Consider the following 20,652-nt stretch of genomic DNA (forward strand, 5'->3'; position numbering starts at 1 on the left):
GAAGGACCCAAGCCCTCCCCCACAGGATCTGAAATACAGAAAACTGGGAGCTAGCCCAAGGGCCTTGGCCGCCTATACTAAGCAGAACAAAGAAGTACACACTGAGCATAAAACAGGAAAGAATATTTCTACACAAGGCGATAAGCCCAGGACAGGCTGTGAGGGCTCTTTATCTCTTGGTAAGGAAGTGGTCCAGGCCCAAGGCCCATTCTTATGTGGCCAAGTGGGGATTGAAAGACCACATGCACAGGCTGACCTTTCCCAACAGTGGGCCCGGGCCAGTGCTGGCTCAGGTCTTCTCCATGAGGCTCTGTCAGGCACTGGCTGGGGTTACAGTCACCAGAATGGGGCCAGAGGACCCACTCCTAAGGAGGCTCACTCCAGAGTTGGCAAGGTGATGCTGGCTATTAGACAGACTTCACTACTTTTGTGGGGATTTACAAATGTTGAATCACGTAACTGGTTGGCAATCACAAGTAGCTGCAATCGTTTGCAGAGATGCAACAGGCAAGTGTAGGGGTTGGGCATCCAGGCTCTGAAAATAGACAGGCCTGCAGTAGATGTGGATCCCATATGTGGCCACGGACGAGTTGTTCAGCCTCTGTAAGGCCATAAAATGAAACTAATAAGAGTGTTTACCACCTGGAATTGTTGTGAGGACTGAATCAGTGATGCCCAGTATCTGGGCACCAGAGTCAGCATTTCTTCCACGTTTGCTGAAGGCATGAGCGAATGCTCGTGCACATACTACATTCACGGACACTCAGCTGCCCGCTTCCACACGGAAGGCATGCCACCTCCCCTTCTCCTATGTCAGAAATCTGAGAGTCCTCTCTGATGACCCCACGATCATTCCCACTTCTTTACTGTTTTAGCTTTCAGTTTTCTAGCGTTTTCTCTCTGTCCGATACCAGAGGCATCTCCTTCCCTCTCATCCCAGTCACGGCACATACCTACTGATCTAGATCCTGAAACAAACTCTTACGAAAGCCATGCAGGTAAGAACACCCAGATGAGATCATATGCTAGAAAGGTGGTATCATCTGTGTATATAAAAAAGCCCGCGGAAATGTAGAGCCCCATTGCACACCACCTTTTCTCTGCTAACGTTCTAGCTTTCCAACTCATATTAAAACAATGGCAACAACATACAATCTAGGTGCTACTCCCAGCTCTAGATACTTCTGTATCATCTTTGTCACATGAGCGGTGTTGTTCATCACTTTTTACTCTTAACAGGTGTTATGGAGTGAACTGTATCCCTCTGAATCAACATGTACAAGCCCTGACCCTGATGTGACTATATTTGGAGATAGGGCCTTTAGGGAGGTAATTAGGGTTAAACGAAGACTTAACGGGTGGGTCCTGATCTTACTGGACAGCTGTCCTTATAGGAAGAGAGAGAGATGCCAGGGAGGCACACATAGAGAAAAGACCATGGGAGAACACAGCTAGAAGGTGGCCTTTTGCAAGCCAAAAACAGAGGCCCCAGGAGAAACCAACCTTGCACTGCTTTGATCTTGAGCTTCTAACCTTCACAACTGTCAGAATAAACGCCTGCCATTTAAACCACCCAGTCTATGATATTTTATGTTATGCAGCCCTAGCCAACTAATACGATACGCCTTTTTTCCCCACCCCTTAGCCTTAGATAAATAAAGCCTGGCACTTACATTTTTATCCCTCAGAAAGCCCATATAAGTAATTAAAAGATAAAACAATTTGCATGCCTAGTGAGAGGGTTCAAGATGTTTCCTTACTGTGTAATCGAATTGACATTTATATCAACCCCGTTAAGATAGGTAGGGCAAGTATTTAGCACCTCATTTTGCAGAAGAAAAAACCTACAAGCTTAAATGGGTTTCAGGCCTCACCCAGGGCTACACAGTGGATGATGGGTAGAAAGACCTCAGATCCGAAATTCCAGCTCAACTCCACTGAACCATGCACTCTTTCCTCACCACGTACAATTGGGCAGTTCTCACTACATGCTTTCTTGTATGCAATTTTCACCCTCCCCTACTCTCTTTTAGCTTTTTAGTTCCTTCAAAGGCCATGGAATAGTGCAAAACGAGCTTGGAGGTAAGGCAGATGTCACCGAAAATTACAGGTCCTCCCTGGAAAGGGTCACTCACCACCAGGCATGTCCCGAGGATCCGTCGGTAGGAAGCCTTGGCATTTCTGACTCCCTCTTGCAGAGGCTGTTTGATGTGGGCAAAGCACTGGTCAATGACCTTCTCCAGAAGCTGTATCTTCTCTTCCACAAATCTCCGCAGGCCACTCATGTGCAAGAATTCGTTCTAGGGACAAGGGTCAGAGAAGCATAAGGCCACCTCCTAAGGACACTTTCTCTCAAACTTTGCTTCCTTTATGCTCATCCACCAACACAAGATTTAGCCTGAGCTAATCACCCTCAGATGATTTCTATTGTCCCAGTAAAGCATCTCACAGTGCACAAATCTCCTTAAGTTTTGTGGATTGGAGAACACAATAAATATATGCCTCCTACAACTTACTTTGGGCATGTAAACCATTAGGCTTTTCGAGGGAATAACTAGTAGAATAAAAATCCAATTGCTGTTAAAACATATTTTTCATTGACATCTGATTCTACTAACATTTAGTGGATTTTGACTGGGCACAAAACAGTTTTTGAGGATAGTGTTTCTCAAACTTTAACATGTGTGCAAATCACAGGGAGAATTTGGTCAAATCCCAAAACCTGAGATTCTACATTTCCAGCAAGCCCCCAGGTGATGCTGCTCTTCTGGGCCCTGGGCCATACTTTGAATAACAAAGCTACAGGACACAACAATAAAGACAAGGCCTTTTCTTCAAAGGAGAATACAGTCTAATCAAGGAGGAAAAGATCTACTGAAATGATACAAGGGAGAGGTAGCCTTGACCCCTAGGTTCCAAATTGGGAATTGTGTCTTGTTGTTCCCTGTGTGAGAATCTTGGGGGACCCCACAGTGCCTGCAGCAGACGGAAGCCATACTACTTAGCTCAGCACTTAAGGCTCTTTATAGCCAGGTCTCAACCAACTTCTCCAGCACCACCAGCTCTCTGTTTGCCCAAGATGTCATCCTATCCCTGGGTATTTGCTCCTGAATGCGCTACCATTTCCCAAATGTGTCATCCCTTTTGTGACCCCATAACTTTGCACAAGCTTCCCATCCTTCCAAAGCTCGAAAGCACCCATGTGGTGGAACTGGCGCTCTCTTTCCCATGCTTCCATTGCTTTTTGTACATCCCTGTGTTCCAGCCTTCCTCCTGCTGTGCTATGTCAGTCCCATCCCATATCTTCTTCCCTAGACTTGGAACTCACTGAAGAATCCATGGACAGTGTTATTCATGTTTGTTTATTCTGAGGCATGGCACAGGATTTGTGGCTGACAAACAATTTGGAGTGAATGAACGCCCCAGAGAGACTGTTAGACAACGTGGGCTTTTAAATTCTATTCCAAATGTGATGACAGAAATAGCTCTCAAATTGATGTGTGACCTTATACAAATGACTGAGCTTTTCTGGATCTTGATTGTATTGAAGTGAATGAGGTTGAATGTTCTGGACAACAGGTGTTCCTCAAACTCCCACACTCTGTAAGTCTTAGAGCAGACGAGTTTCAAAGTTTATGGAGACTATTCAGCTTTCAGCGAACCCTGGGGATTCCCATAGTTTTTCACCAGTAAGAATTCTATAAGCCATACTTTTCTTTCAGAAGGCCTTCTGGATTCTTTTGAGTTTTTGGTGTCACTGGTGATCAAAAGGAAATAAGAAAGGAGTCACCAATGGAAACTCTATGGGCAAGATTCTCACAAAGGCTCACCCTCAACAAATCCTTGTTGAATAAACAAAAGAATGATAAGAAAGCAGGTCTGGGAATAAAGGAACAATTAGAAGAGGAAAAGCTGGTATTTACTATGAATAAACACAGGGCTCATTCAACACTGAGATGTCATAATGAACTTCCTACTGATTCATAAAAATAATGACTAGATCCCTGTTCATTTAAAATCACTAACTATGCAAACTCTCTATTTTTTGGTTTGAATCATAATCTTAAAACTGATATACCACCACATTCTTAGGTTTGATTTTTTTTTTCAGAATGCAAAGGAACTGACAAAACTCTTGCCTTCCAACTTTCCATCAATGAACAAAGACTTGAGACCAATATCTGAGGCCAAAGAATTTTGAGGGAAAATGCTGGCAAAAGGCTATCTGAAGGGCTACCCGAGAAGCGCCAACCAGCTCCCTGCCCTGTGTTTGCTGTCGCCTACAGTCTGGCTGCAAGGATGGTATTTCATCCCCACACGGGCTGCCCCTCTGCCTCAGCAGAGGAGAGCATGGGGGGGGGGGGGCACTTCTGAGTTTGATTGCAAAATGCCTCGTCCTTGTGTTTGTAAAACAAACCACCGCACACGGCACCACATCTGATTTGTTTTCCATCAGCACTTCCAAAAGCAATCTTTTGCTGGGCAGAGAGGCGATTTTCACCCCGAAGAACTTTTTCGGGAAGTTAGAAGGTCAAATGCTTCCCTGGTATTTCAGAGGACAAAGTCAAATTAGAGAATCTCAGATTCCAGGAGGTTGTTTTATGCTTTGTTTTATTTTTTTTAGTTTTTGGGTTTTTTTTTTTTGTTTGTTTTTTGTTTTTGTCACAGAACTAAGCCAAAATGAGGCATAAGAAACATGATGAAAAAGACAGGGAACCTCTCTCTATGTATCACTTTTATATAGAATTTTGTTAACGTAGATATTTGACCAAAACTGCAGATGCCGTCTACAGTTGGCATTGCTTACTCTTCACATTGAGGTCAGGTCCCCATTATCTGCTCCTCCTGGCCACTCCATGGGGCCAAACTGGGTATACCTACCCACATTCTCAGGACCAGCCCCTTGAACTCTCATAGAGCCCTACTGGTTCACTTTCTCTGGCCCTACCTCCTTCTGCATGACAAGAAATTGGACAGTTTGGTTGTGCAAATCTGATGGCTGAAAGCAAGTGTGGAAATAAACACCAACCAAATGAGAACCTGCAAAGACTATTTATTCAGAACTTGCTGTAGCAAGAGAGTCAGCCACCATCACTTGGGTTTGGCAGAGACTCAAAGGCAAGCAGAGGAGTGGGAAGTCTTCAGGTATGCTCCCATCTGAGGCCGCTGGCACAGGGAAGCTGTGGGTGGGCTAACTAGAAACAAGGATCCTATATGATTCGGTAGGGTACATATTTGGCTTCTCTGGCTGGAAGCAGGGATGTAGATTAGGAAAGTTGTCGATTATTAACCCATCAGCCCATTTGGGGCTAATTGTTATAGACATTATTGCTTAGCTTCTTGGAGTCAGATAGCAGTCTGACTCCCTATGAGTCTAACTTATAGCAGGCTGCCTTCCTAAGCTCATTATTGTAGATAAGGGGCTGGTTTCCTAGGCAGGTTGCTACAGGCTGTGAGTCAGAGTTCTGATTTTTTTGTTTTTTTTTTAAGTTTATTTATTTATCTTGATAGAGTGAGAGCAGGGAAGGGGTAGAAAGAGAGAGAGAGAAAGAAAGAATCCCAAGCAGGTTCTGCACTGCGAGTGTAGAGCCCAATACAGGGTCAGAACCCATGAACTGTGAGCTCATGACCGGAGCCAAAACTGAGAGTCAGACACTTAAAAAACTAAGCCACCCAGGTGCCCCCAGAGTTCTGGTTTAACATATGACTTCCTACTTGTATATTCAGTCCTTCACAAAGAAGCAGTGCACTTGGTGACTGATTGCAGCAACAGATCTTTCTCCCAAACTCTCCCCAACCTCTAACCTAGCAGCCTATCCGTCTTATTTTAGGGTAAAAAAAAAAAAAAGAGCCACCCACCAAAAAGATAAATTTGTCCATTACTATGAGAAAAGTAATTTTGAACTGCCCATTCAGAAGGTCTGCATTCTAGATCATGAAGATAAATACATAAACTCTTCGCTGAATGTCCCTCCTAGATCCCTTCCTCACATTATTTTGCTAGGCTGCTCTGAGTTTGAGATTCTGATGGCACCAAGGCATAAGGGAAATCCATAGACAGATGAAAAAGTTTTTGGACTGGAGCCATTCCTTGGTAGGATAACCAAGAATTGCCAATATTCTACTAGATTGAAACAAATCACTTCTGTTATCACTTAAACACATTCCATCTTCTTCAAGTCTCAGGAGAGGTAAAAGCAGCTGCTGATTGATTTTACATTTTCCTCTCAACCCATGTAAAATATTATTTGTTTCTTTTTTTACTCAAATGTCACAATTTTAACCCCCTAATTATCTTTTTGTCCCCTTCGAATTTCTGGGCTTAGTATCTTCCTTTGATATGAAAAGAAAAATTATCGTAAGTTATTTTTCTAGCTTTGCAAAAGGGAATGTTCTGCTCAGGTTGGGAGGCAGAATATACACGCACAGGTATCTCTCATACCGGCAGGTTTTCCATGCAGTTGAAACTGTCCGTGAGGAGCAACAGACCAAAGGCTTCAGTAACATACTTGGTCACCATCCTCCTCTTCTTGTCCAAGAGCCTTTTCCTGATATAGCCTCTTAACTTGGGGATTTCTGGAATTCACAGGCAGCACAAACCATTTTAAAAGGCCAGAGTTCACAGCAAATAGAATCCACAAAAATTAACAGATCAGAATGGCAGTCTGAATTAACCACAGTTGAGGTCCTACATGGGCTGACTGCCCACTCACTACACCAGCTTTTCTGAGGGTATTTTCTCCATGTCTAGGATCAACAATAAGGAAGTTAGCCTCCTAACTCCTAATTTTATTTAGCAGTACAAGTCAAAGTAATTAGAAAAGTGCAGGCTGCTTAAAAACATTGGCACTTCCCTTTGGCCTGCTACTTACCAGAATAGTTGAATCAAAGGTGCCCACAATCCGAGATACTCAGCTCTTCAGTCACCCTAGACTTCTCCATCTATATCAAATAACCCTTAACATGAAAATCGCTCATGCCTGCTGTAGAAAGGATGAGAACCTCTGCTGAGTGGGATTCTGGTTTAGAAACTCATGTTAGTCCTAATGCTGTGTTCATCAGAAGGTAACAGACTCTTCCTACCTTTTCCCCCATTATTCCCATAAGTGGAAATTCTTTTTTTTTTTTTTTTTTTTGAGAGAGAGACAGGGTGAAAATGAGTGAGGGGCAGAGAGACAGAGGGAATCCCACCAGGGACAGAGAGAGAGAGAGAAGCAGGTCTCACCCAAAGCAGGATGCCTGCTAACTCGAAGCAGGTCTCGTCAAGCTCGGGTCCTGCCTGCTTGCCCACTTTTCACTGAGTGCTCCAGTCACACAGACTTTTAGGTTCTTTGGATTTGTACTCACAGCACCATTTAACCAAGCTTTATTTTTACCTTGATGTTTTACACATGGCTTAGCATTTGCTCATGTAGATTTTAAATTCTGACAAGAAAGGGGTCATGTCTTCTGCTTCTTCCTCCTCAGAGACAGAGCATACAACAGAAGCTCAGTAAATACTAATACCTGTAGCTGGGTGAGTGAGGAATCTCAAGCCAAACACTGAGAAAGGACAACCCAATCACTGACCTCTACCAACTCTTGGTAGACTTTGGATGAAAGAGGAATTGTCTCAGGCACCACAATGCAGAGAGAAAAACAAATACATTTGTTAATAGGTACAGAAACTGTGGCAAGCTGGAAATGTGGCGCAGAAAGTTCTAGAGAGGGAAATTCAGAGCTCAATCTTGAGAATTTTAGAGACTGAGATAAAAAATGTATCAATTACCAGTTTCCTCCTCAGTGAGAAGAGCCTGTTGCCAGTACTCCTGGGCGCTGACTGTGTACACGAGATCGGAGGCTTCCAGAACCTTGGAGTCGGCGGGCAGTTTTCTCTGAAGTGAGAGCGGCACACGGAGAACAGAATACTCAAACATGGTAAAGGAAATAATGCACAGGCCTTACAAGAGCCTTCCGCAAATTTCAGCTCACTAACTTTCGGTGCTGCAACAGCCCCTTAAAGAACACACAACACCTTGTACGTCAGGTCTTCCTATCTGTCCAGGCTTCATAAGGTTGGAAGTTGTAAGAAAACTGCTACATGGAAACTATTCTCTCAGGAGGTAAAAATAGAAGTTTTAGGGGTGCCTGAGCAGCTCAGTAGGTTAAGTGTCCGACTCTTGATTTCGGCTCAGGTCATGATCTCACGGTTCGGGAGTTCGAGCCCCATGTCACACTCTGCACCAATAGTATGGAGCCTGTTTGGGATTCTCTCTCTCCCTCTCTCCTTCTCTCTGTCTCTGTCTCTGTCTCTCTCTCTCTCTCTCTCTCTCTCTCTCTCTCAACCCACACCCAACATAAATAAGATTTTTAAAATAAATAAAAATACCAATTCTAGAAGGAAATGTATAGAGAAAATGGTTTAAAGTGTACCAAAGTGTTCACAGAGGGGAAAAGTACTGCAGGCTTTATGGTAAGAAAAAAAGCACAACTCCAGCAAAGGCAGTGATGTGCTGCACCAGCACATGAGAGCCACGGCACACGGCTCTCCCCAATTCCACCTTTAGTGACATCACCCTGGTGGCTTGAAATTGGCAATGGTGGGAATCAGCAAGTGCTAGAAATCAGGACTTTTGGGGTTTGCTTCTTTTATTTATTTGTTTGTTTGTTTAAAAATTTTTAATGTTTATTTATTTTTGAGACAGAGTGAGTGCAAGTGGGGAAGGGCAGAGAGAGAGGGAGACACAGAATCCACAGCAGGCTCCAGGCTCCGAGCTGTCAGCACAGAGCCTGACGCGGGGCTCGAACTCACGAGCTGCAAGAGAGATCGTGACCCAAGTCGAAGTCGGATGCTCAACAGACTGAGCCACCCAGGCACCCCTTCTTCTTTTATTTTTAAACAGAGATCTGGTTGTTATATATTTACCTAAACACCACGACACTGGGCAAAGGTTGTGTAAAAAAGTACAATTTCTTAGCTGGGTGGTTAGTGAGTAATCAGACACATTTAAAAGCAGAGTAGTGTTTAAGTAAATGATGGTTTTAAATGGCAAGGAATTAAGAATGTGAGTAAATGGGTTTTTTTTATTAGAAAAATCATCACCACAAAGAAGTAATACTAGAAGTATACATAAATATTGTTCCATAATCTTCATTTTTCTCACTTAAAAGAAAAGAGAAAAATCACAAAGTGTGCATGTGTGTGCATAGGTTTGGGGGCAGTAGAACACCATAGAGAGTCACCAGTCTCTTCCTGATGCAAAGACACAGAAGAGCTGAGTGAGTCCAGAGACCACATGTCTGGCAAGTGGTAAGCCCGTGTAGTCAAGGCTGGAATAGATATACCTGGATAGGCTTCCAGAAGCCTCACACACTGCAGACAGGGCTGAAATTATACAGAAGATTTGCCACAATTAACTTTTTTCCTTTCTGATAGCGTTTTGACTTTGGAAAAACAGTTTAGGAAAGTTGAAACTATCTTCCACTGGAAGATAAAATTGATACGGAATTAAATTTAAGTAGGGTTTAAAACAGTTGAAAGCAAGAAGTATGCCTAGCTGTGCCTAGGTATTTACATTACTTAAAACCTTGCTCTAAATTTTGTATATCTCTTCTAAAAATCATTGAAGATTAGTTAACCTTTGTGCTTGTTATTATAGTGCAGAGAAATATTTTTATGGTGCCAGTGAAGTGACTACAGTATGCAGGTTCCATTTTATTATAAAAGAGATGTCGTTACAGCTGGAAGGTAGGTGGATACGACCTTGCTGGATACAGCAAGAGGTAAGTGGACACTCACCAAATTATCCTATGGAAAGATTAGTCACTGTTGTAATTCACACACATTGTTTATTACCACAGTTTGTAAGAATATTTTGTATATGAGAGAGAAGAAACCTGTAGCTCAAAATAGAAGGGATACTAGGGGCACCTGGGTGGTTCAATCAGTTAAGCAACTCTGGCTCAGGTCATGATCTCATGATTCCTGAGTTCTAACCCCGCATCGGGCTCTCTGCTGTCAGCACAGAGCCCGCTTCAGATCTTCTGTCCCCCTCTCTCTCTTACCTTCCCCCACTCATTCCCTCTCTCTCTCTCTCTCTCTCACTCAAATAAATGAAAAAATTAAAAAAAAGTTTTTAAAAAATAGAAGGGATACTAGATAGAAGCGGCATCAAAAAGAGATAGCAAAGCTGGAGATCAGTAATACGAATCATGACTCAATTTTCAAAACATCTATCTTTTCTAGCTCCGTCATTAAAATAATTTTGCAGTGATATCACCCTGTCCACTTCTTTCACTTGTATTAAATCATTTAATATGAACCCCTACCACCCCAAGTCTTATTTTTAATATTATTCTTTACTAAATGAAACCCAAGTGTCTTTGAGAGTAGTAGGTCCATGTCTTAGGGCAGGGAAAAATAAAAGGGGCCTGAGTATTTTGTTGTTGCCAAAGAGCAAAAATGTTTTTAAAAGTGTCTGGGTAAAGGGGCGCCTGGGTGGCGCAGTCGGTTAAGCGTCCGACTTCAGCCAGGTCACGATCTCGCGGCCCGTGAGTTCGAGCCCCGCGTCAGGCTCTGGGCTGATGGCTCGGAGCCTGGAGCCTGTTTCCGATTCTGTGTCTCCCTCTCTCTCTGCCCCTCCCCCGTTCATGCTCTGTCTCTCTCTGTCCCAAAAATAAATAATAATAAAAAAAAAAAAAAAAAAAAAAGTGTCTGGGTAAGGCTAAAAAGATCCAGCTTAAATTATGGGCTCCCGTTGGCCGAGATATGAACTTGAACATCAAAAAGAACACAATAATTCTATGAAAAGCCATGAGCCCATTATAACCTTCAAACTAAGAAAAATAAGTAATATTAATAAGAAAAATATATGTGTTGGTCTCTGCCACTGGTTCCTGACCCAGGACTCCTAAATTCCTTGTAATTAGGAGTGATAGGAGAATCCTTTGTTCTAATGTTTAGTCTTTGACCCCAGTTTTCAGCATAGAGTTCCAAAAACCATCGTCATTTCCTAAGTGATAAGAGCAGTAGAAGCATCTCTTATTCTTCTTTTATGTTTATTTATTTATTTTGAGAGAAAGAGAGAGAGAACAAGCAGGGGAGGGGCAGAGAGAGAGAGGGAGAGAAAGAATCCCAAGCAGGCTCTGCACTGTCAGCATAGAGCCTGACATGGGGCTCAAACCCACGAACCATGAGATCATGAACTGAGCTGAAACCAAGAGTCGGACGCTTAACCAACTGAGTCACCCAGTGCTCTGAAGCATCTCTAGATCTTATATTTGGCCTTTGACTCTAGTACCTGACACAGAGTTCCTAAATCCCTTGGAATTTTCTAAGTGATGGGAGAATTTTTTTTTTTTTTTTTTTCCGATGAGGCAACTCTGGGTGAGCTCCTGAGTGGGGGCTGGTCACAGAAAGATCAAGCTATTAGAAGTTTGGAATTTTCAGTCCCACCCCCCATTTTTCAGAGAGGGTAGAGGGGATAGAAACAGAGTAATTGATGATGCCCTATGTGAGAAAGCCTCCATAAAACCCCAACAATATGGGGTTCAGAGAGCTTCTAGGTTGGTGAATGCATCCACATACCAGGAGGGTGATATGCTCCAACTCTTCAGGGACAGAGGTTCTTGCATTTGGGAACCTCTCAGAACTTTCCCTATATATCTCTTCATCTGTATCTTTTATCATATCCTTTATTATACAAAAAACTGGTAAATGTAAGTAATTCTCTCATTGCATTCTGTGAGCTGTTCTAGCAAATAATCAAATCCAAGGGGGAGAAGGTCATGGGGACCTTCAATTTGCAGCCAAGTCAGACAGAAGTTGTGAGTAAACTGAGGACCTACTGTTTGCATCTGGCATTTGAAGTAGGGGGCAGTCTTGTGGGACTAAGCCCTTAACCTGTTGGATCTGATGCTATGTCCTGGAAGATATTGTCAGATTGAGTTAAATTGCAAGATACCCTGCTGGTGTCACAGAGAATTGCTCGATGTGGGAGAAAATCCCAACACGGGTGTCAGAAGAATTGTTTTTTTAAAATTTTTTTTCAATGTTTATTTATTTTTGAGAGAAAGAGACAGAGCATGAGTGGAAAAGGGGAAGAGAGAAAGGGAGACACAGAATCCGAAGCAGGTTCCAGGCTCTGAGCTGTCAGCACAGAGCCTGTTGCAGGGCTCGAACTCAAGGACAGCGAGATCATTACTTGAGCCAAAGTTGGACGCCTAACTGACTGAGCCACCCAGGCACCTTACGGGTATCAGAAGTATTGTTAAGTGTGTTAGCATGGATTGGAAAAATCAATATCATTAAAATGTCCACACTGCCCAAGGCAATCTACAGATTCAATGTAATCCCTATCAAAATACCAACAACATTTTTCACAGAACTAGAACAAAAAGTACTAAAATTTGAATGGAAGCACAAAAGGCCCCAAATAGCGAAAGCAGCTGGAGAAAGAAGAACAAAGCTGAAGGTATCATGCATCCAGACTTCAAACTATACTACAAAACTACAGTCATCAAAACACTATGATACTGGCACAAAAACAGACACACAGATCAATGGAAGAGAATAGAGAGCCAGAAATAAACCTATGCTTGTATGGTCAATTAATCTGCAACAAAAGAGCCAAGAATATACAATGGGGAAAACACAGTCTCTTCAATAAATGGTATTGGGAAAGCTGGACAGCTACATGCAAAAGAAAGAAACTAAACTACTTCCTTATACCGTATACAAAAATAAGCTCAAAATGGATTAAAGACCTAAATATAAGACCTAAAGCCATAAAACTCCTAAAAGAACACATAGGCAGTAAACTTTTGGACATTGGTCTTAGCAATATTTTTTTGGATCTATCTCCTCTGGCAAGGACAACAAAAGCAAAAATAAATGATTGGGACTACATTAAACTGAAAGGCTTTTGCACAGAGAAGGAAACTGTCAATAAAACAAAAAGGCAACCTACTGAATGGAAGAAGATATTTGCAAATCATATGTCTGATAAGGGGTTAATATCCAGAATATATAGAGAGCTCATGAAAGAGCACACCAAATGAAACAAAGAATCCAATTAAAAATGGGTAGAGGAAATGTCCATCAATTAATGAATGGATAAGGAAGATATGGTATTTATATATAATAGAACATTACTCAGCCATCAAAAAATGAATTCTTGCTGTTTGCAATGACATGGATAGAGCTAGAATGTATTATGCTAAGTGAAATAAATCAATCAGAAAAAGACAAATGCCATATGATTTCACTCATATGCGGAATTTAAGAAACAAAACATAAACATATGGGAAGGGGGGAGAGAAGAGAGGGAAACAAACCACAAGAGACTTAGTGATAGAGAACAAACTGAGGGTTGCTGGGGGTGGGGGGATGGGCTAAATGGGTGATGGGCATTAAGGAGGGCACTTGTTGGCATGAGCCCTGGGTGTTGTATGTAAGTGATGAATCACTGAATTCTACTCCTGAAACCAATATTGCACTGTATGTTAACTAACTAAAATTTAAAATAAATAAATAAATTAATTAATTAATTTTAAAAATGGGTAGAGGAACTGGATAGACATTCTTCCAAAGAAAACATATAGGTGGTCAACAGACACATGAAAAACACTCAACATCACTACTCACCATGGAAATGCTAATTACAACCACAAGATATCACCTTTTACTAGTCAGAATGGCAAGTATCAAGAATATAAGAAGTAACAAGTGTTAGGGAGGATGTGGAGAAAAGGAAACCCTCACGCACTGTTGGTGGGAATGTAAATTGGTACATCCACTCTGGAAAACAGTATGGAGGTATCTGAAAAAAATTAAAAATTGAAATGAAATACCATGTGATCCAGCAATTCCACTTCTGGGTATTTGTATGAAGAAAATGAAAGCACTAATTTGAGAAGATATACGCACCCCTATTTCACTGCGACTTTATTTATAGTAGGCAAGATATGGAAACAACCTAAGTGTCTCTTGATGGATGAATGGATAAAAACGATAGGTTATACATATGTACAGTGGAATATTACTCAGCCATAAAAAAGAATGAAATGTTGCCATTTGCAACAACATGGATGCACCTACTGGATATTACACTAAATGAAATAAGTCAGACAGAGGAAGATGACTATCATATGATTTCACTTATTTGTGGAATGTAAAAAACAAAGCAAATGAACAAACAAAACAAAATAGAAACAGACTCACAAATACAGAGAACAAACTGGTGGTTGCCAGACTGGGGATAGATGGAAGGATGGGCAAAATAGGTGAAGGGGATTAGGAGGTACAAAATTGCAGTTACAAACTAAACAAGTCATGGGGCTTTAAAGTACAGCATAGGGCATACAGTCAATAGTACTGTATATTGTAATAACAGCTGACAGATGGTAACTAGACTTATTTTGTGGTGATCATTTTGTACTATATAGAATTGTCAAATCACTACACTGTATACCTGAAACTAATATAATATTGTGCATCAACGACTTCAACTTAAAAGAAGAAGTATTATGAGAGTGTTGCCAGCATGAGAGTAAAAGGGAGACACATGGGAGTAGTATGGCTTTCTTTACAGGTACTCTGAAGCAAAGGTAAAATACTGTAGGTAAAAGGACATACATGAGAATGCAAACACCCAGCTCTCTTCCACCTGCCACATACAATTAGTCATCCAGACATATAGATGTGAGCTCCCTAACATCTCTTGAATGCATCTCCTCTCCTCTAGTCCTACAGTGACTGCCTAGTTCAGGCTCTTAGCGCTTCCAGCTTTGATTACAGGAACAACCTCCAACTGGTCTCCCCAGATCCAACCTTCACTCGCCCCTCCCCCATCCATTTTACTTAATAACAATCTTTCTAAAATACATAGCATTTCCAAATTGAGGTCCATAAATGTAGCCTCCGGGGGTCCGTCATTTTTCCTATACTATTGTTTCCTAATTTTTATTTTTATAATAAAAAATAAGCATGGACATCTATACAAATGACTATCTTACAATCAACTTGTGTCTCATATTTTCTATGACTAACATTAAATTTGCTCCATGAGAAGGCATACAGTACAAGTTAAGCTTTCGTATTAAGTCAGACTGAAGTAAAGTGGTTGGAGAATTAAGGCCATCAGATGGCCTGGCCGTCAGAGGTGAGGGTGTGCAGACCTCAAAAGGACTTGACCGTAATAGTCAGAACTGCAGTCACCCCGCAAGTTGGCTCACTGTTGTCCAGACCCCATCTCATATGCACCAACATTTATTAGCATTTGTTAGCAATAAATTTATCATTAGCATTATTAGCAATAAATATAGTTGTGGATTGTGTATTGAAGTATTTTGTGTTTTTGTTTCCAGAAACAATATGACCAGGCACTCATTAAATGCATATTTCTGTAATGCCAACAAGAACAATTAAAGAGAATAGGAACAGCTTTCCTCAGTTATTGCCTCATTAAAACCAGTATTCAAGAATTGCTTGGTCAAAGATTTTGGCTTGAGTATGAAATCTGACTATTCTGAATTAGAAACAAAAGCTTTGAAAGTTTCAGCTCCACACTGTACATCAGATGATTTTCTGCATCAACGTAATTGAATTCAAAATATGGAATGCAATTAAATATGGAACTGGACAGCAGGCCATATGTTTTCACTATTACCCAGCACTGAAGATTTAGTTTCAGCAAAACCAAAAACATCTATCACATTATACTAACCCTGATGTACCACTTCTATGTTTCATTAATATTTTATCTTAAAATTGGTTTCAGTTTTATAGTAGTAAGAGACTATTACAGTAAGGAGTTTTATGTTTATAACGATTTCTGTGATAGAATAACAAAAATAATTTAACAAAACACCAAGATTCCCGCAGAACAATTTCTCAAGTTTGACAAACACAGCTCAGACTTTATCTCCCAAACCTCTTGCAGAAGGCCCTTTCTCTCGCTTGTTCATCTTACTAACGACTACTGGCTCTTTAAAATTCTGCTCAAGAGTGTGAGTTTTCCCTGCACCTCTCTGCAGCACCACCCCACCACCCCACCTGCCCTGGACTGCCAGTGTGATCCGTGCATCTTTCTGTGTTTCCCTCAGCATTCAATGCATTCCTACAGCGGATCACCCTCAAACAGTGTGGTGATCTCTGATTTTACCTGCTCATATTTCTCAGTAGACCATATGCTCATTCAATCCTTCCAACAACCACAGGAGGTAGATACTATCATTTCCCAATTTTACAGATGAGAAAGTGGAGGCTCAGAGAGGAATGGTAATTTGCCTAAGGTCACAAAGTTATTCATCAGTAGAACTAAGTTAAGTCCAAACTGTCTACTCCAAAGCTTTTGGCATAGCTACAATGCAAGACCAAATAGATAAATGTGAGTGGTTGAAAACAGAAAAAAATACATAGGCAAATCTGTTAACTCACCTTTAGTTTTTCCTTGAGAATTCTATTCCTTTGTAGTTTTATCACTTCATTTCTTTCTAAAACGGCCTCTCGCTGACTTTGAATAGCTTGCTAGATTGGGAAGAGAAAGGAAAGCATGGCAAAGAGTCCAGGGTTATCAAGAGCGATACAGCGATAAGACGCACATCTCTTTTGGCAATGTATCTTCGTTTGGCCCAGACAAGTGTGCATGTGTTCAAATTTTATAATATCAACCATGAAAAGTATTATTTAAAAATAACTAGTTCACGCATATGTCCAAACTCACTAAGATGTTTACATTAAACGTGTGCAATTTTTTGTATATCAATTATATCCCAACAGAGCTCAAAAAATAAAAATAAAAGTAGTCCATACTTACATTTCCCACTTTTCTTTCCCTGAAATGAAAATTATAACAATTACTTAACTTATTGTGTGTCATGGCAGTCTTTCAACTTTCCCTGAGAGCAGTATATACCTTAATACCTTTGCATACACTTTCTTTGGTCCACATGTACCCTCTTCTGATCCACCTCCAGGGTCCATTTGAAAAAAGTGTCTTTATTTCTCAATGTTTTGCTGGTGGTAGAATTTTCCGTGACCTCGCCCACTGGCCCAGTCTCTCCCATAGTACTTTGTCCCTCTCTTATTTTTTTTTAAATGTTTATTTATTTATTTTGAGAGAGAGAGAGAGAAAGAGGAGCAGAGAGAGAGAATCCCAAGCAGGCTCAGCACTGTCAGCACCGAGCTCGATCTCACAAACCACAAAATCACGATCTGAGCTGAAATCAAGAGTTGGACACTTAACCGAATGAGCCACCCAGGTGCCCCAGTGTGTCCTTCTCTTATAATCTTTAACCCTCTTTTAAGTCAGTGATCTCAGTGACTAGGCAATATGCCTCTCTGAATCTGCAGCCCCTACCACCATGCTCAATAAAGGTTTCATAAGTTTGACTGAATTATGTTTAGTTGCAGAACTGGCATGGGACGGGAGAACTGGAGATACTATTATGGGGTGGGGGGGGGTGGGGTGAAGGGAATCTTCAGGGGGGAAAACAAACAAAGCTGAAGTTCCAACCTAGGCCATGAAAGTGAGAAGTTGGAGGAAAAGCCTTGGCCTATTTCTTCATCCAGGAAGTTGTCTCTGCTTAGTGAATTCCTGGAGAATTCAAGTTTCAGTGGGTGTGGGGGAGATGACAGGTGACAGGTAGAGATCCTCTTTTTAGAGCAGAGAAGCATTAACAACGTTACATCTGGTGACCATATGCCCCGCGCACCCAGGACAGACCAGTTTATACCAGCTGCTTCTCTGTAAGAGTTAATAACACCCCCTTTCCACCTTCAAAGTGTGCCATATAGAAAATAAATTATAGCTCTCCTGGGTATGGGGGTACAGAGGTCTACATGAAAATCAGGACATTTTAACATCTATTAAACTCTAAAATGCTTACCTTCCATTAAAATTTTGTCTGAGTATGACTCTGTAAGAATCCTGCTACTTTTGGCCAAAGTTCTGAAACTTGGAGAACTTGCTCCAAATGGGAGCAAATCTTAAAATCTGAAACAGAATCTGACACTTCAAAGCTGTACCGTGCCAGACAGTACTATACAAAGTGCCAACTAGCTGTCGGGGCATCTACACTTCCGTATCTGTGGGGGGCGGGGAGGACCATCACACTGCACACCTCCAGGAGGTGCTCTTTGCATCTCATATACATGAGTGGCTCCCCTGGAGCTATATAGGCCACAGCCTATTGAGTATTAAGCAGCTTCACTGGAGGAGGGTCCCCAACGGTTTAGATTCCCAACACAATCTGCTCAAGGGTCCTGATATCCCAGGAAGCCACCCAGACTCCTCTTTCATCCGCAGCAGTCACTTCTCTAAGTCTGAAACGCCCAGGGGTCAAGGCTCTGTTGTTACAGTAGTCGGGGCCCATGGAGGAAAGCCCACAGGCCTACAAACCCAGCACGGTACCTTAGATACTCCAGCAGGTGGAGTTTATCTGTCTTGGTGACCACCAGGGCAACGTCCCTGCAGAAGCCCCTTTGGCAGGCTTTGATGCTCTCATTCAAAAGGTCTTCATGGGCTCTCCCTCCAGAAACTCTTTCGATGTCACTGATCAGCCAGATCACTGAGCACTTATCAATGGTCTGTGAAACATAACCACAACAGGTTTAAGAACATAAATGGTGTCTCAGTTGTAGAGGACGTGGTCTCTTCATGTATCATTTGTGGCCTCCATGTTCTGCCCCATCTCTTTGCCAGTCCCACCTCTCACCTCTCCCCACGGCACTCTCCATGTACCAGCCAGACTGAGCTTCTCGAAGTTTCTCAGGTGTGACCTGCTCTTTTATCTCTCAGGACCTTTGCACTTGCCACACAGCCTCTGCTTGACTTCCATCTGCTCTTTGAGACTGCTAACAGCCACCTGAGGGTGGGTTGGCCCCCCCTCCTCTGTATCCTACAGCAAGCACCTGGACTTACCTGCCATTGTACCTCACAGAGCTATTGTACAGGATCAGTTCTTTGCACACTCCCCGCCGCCCTGCAACCGCAAGGGACCTGATGAGAAGTGGCTACACTTTACAGCTTGGAATCTACATCACCTCCAGTACAGCGCTTGGCCCTAATAGAGGCTTCATAGATGTCTGTGGCATTAGTGATTGACAGAATTCAAGAAATCAGACCTCCAGTCCCAGATCCATCACTGGCTTGCTTTACCTCAGCTGTCTTCTAGGGAAAATTATTGTTTTTCCAGAACTGGTTCTGGTCATGCATTGCCCCCAAAGTTATCACCACAGGGCATCATTTTGATATTTGACTGCCCCTGCCTATTCAGTACACTGCCACCACGTGGAGGCAAGGAGCCATAAACCTTATGATCCAAGTTGCAAAGGCCAATGAGCACGAAATTACAATTTATGATTAATATCATTGCTCTATTAGCTATGCAACTTTTATGGGACAGGTTTTATGTGTTGCCTTGTGACATTTCTCTTGGTATATTATTTCACTGGTCTTACTTTTCCATATAAATGAAAAGTTGTTCCAGCTCAGGGACTGAGTTTATTTGAAGTTCCTCAGGACAGCACTTTGCACATAAAGGTGTAACAAGTTTGTGATTTGCTAATTAAATCATCATTTTGCTTTATGCCAATGGTTCGTAACTCAGGGCAACTCTGTACCTGAGAATGGCAGTCTCTGGAGACATTTTTAATTGTTATGACTTGGCGTTGGTGTTAGTGGGTGGAGGCCAGGGATGCTATAAACATCCTTCCGTGCTCAGGTCAGCACCCCCACAACAAAGAATTATCTGGCCCAAAATGTCAGCTGAGCCTGAGAAATCTTGACCTAGAGTAGTGGGTTTTGAGTTTGTTTTTAGCAGTGGAGGCTTTTTTCAAATGAAAGCTGAGGAAGAATTCCAATTGGTTTTTAAAAATTGAACTGCTTTAGTTGAACTGGAGGTGGAAGGTTTAGAGGCCCCCCCCCACCTGCACCACATCACCTACCCTCTGTTCATGGATCATTATTTTAAAACCATAAATCTCTAGAGTTAGACAAACGTCACTGTTTTATAGAGAAGATAACAGGCCCCAAGAAGCAAAAGACCAGTTTAAGGCCACACGACTATGGGTCCTGAACTTCCTCCCTATGTGGATGGACTCACATTTAGGCAGGAAAGTAAAATCAACAGCTCCCTCCTACTTCCCAAATTACAATCTAACTAGGGAAGCTACTAAGCTATTCACTCAGGCTGTGGAACACTGTAGAGTAGCAGACCCCAAACTCCTGAAGGGCAGGGCCTCTTGTACCTTCGTATTCCCCAGTCCTGGCAAACTGCAGGTGCTTAATAAATGTTTATTAACATAAGAAGAGGTCTGTAAGTCTCAGACCCTACAAGAGGCTCTGGCTGCCGGGATTTGGTAAAGTTGGAGTTGCAGAAGACACAAAAAACCCAACCTAGAGCAACTGAGCTTAGGAGTGGTGGTACCACAGTCACCCCCACATCCTCCCTCCCCATGATGAGAACGGGCCTCAGAGCTCAAGTGACACGCCTAAAGTCTCAGGACTTCAAAGTGGCAGCCAGGGACATGTAAATTCATAATACTCTTAGTTTAGGGAAGGCAAGGCTGGCAGCTGGAGAGACAGGGGAGGGGGCAGGGTGTTCTGTTCTCCCTGAAAAGAGGGGAGTCTTTAGTAACTCCTTGTGAGAGAATATCACAAAACCACAAGA

General features: G+C 42.1%; 1 protein-coding gene and 1 long non-coding RNA gene across 9 annotated transcripts in view; one reads left to right on the forward strand and one right to left on the reverse strand.

Annotated features, from left to right (window-relative positions):
- The window catches only part of LOC109262353 (uncharacterized), a 60,782-nt gene extending 56,423 nt beyond the window's left edge, over window positions 1–4,359 (forward strand). The window contains exon 6 of the long non-coding RNA XR_002077718.2: window positions 4,112–4,359. This is a non-coding gene — a long non-coding RNA (uncharacterized LOC109262353). The remainder of the gene's footprint in view (window positions 1–4,111) is intronic.
- Window positions 1–20,652, reverse strand: part of NUGGC (nuclear GTPase, germinal center associated) — a 55,516-nt gene that overhangs the window by 10,742 nt on the left and 24,122 nt on the right. For all 8 annotated transcript variants that reach the window (XM_019440869.2, XM_019440864.2, XM_019440867.2 and 5 more), the window contains 6 exons: window positions 18,393–18,568; window positions 16,797–16,815; window positions 16,418–16,507; window positions 7,769–7,874; window positions 6,443–6,576; window positions 2,136–2,300 (listed from right to left, as the gene is read on the reverse strand). In XM_019440869.2, the coding sequence (XP_019296414.1) occupies window positions 2,136–2,300; window positions 6,443–6,576; window positions 7,769–7,874; window positions 16,418–16,507; window positions 16,797–16,815; window positions 18,393–18,568 (690 nt within the window). The remainder of the gene's footprint in view (window positions 1–2,135; window positions 2,301–6,442; window positions 6,577–7,768; window positions 7,875–16,417; window positions 16,508–16,796; window positions 16,816–18,392; window positions 18,569–20,652) is intronic.

The sequence above is a fragment of the Panthera pardus genome, unplaced genomic scaffold (assembly GCF_024362965.1).
Source record: "Panthera pardus isolate Hobbes unplaced genomic scaffold, ASM2436296v1 HiC_scaffold_13, whole genome shotgun sequence".
Taxonomy (NCBI): domain Eukaryota; kingdom Metazoa; phylum Chordata; class Mammalia; order Carnivora; family Felidae; genus Panthera; species Panthera pardus.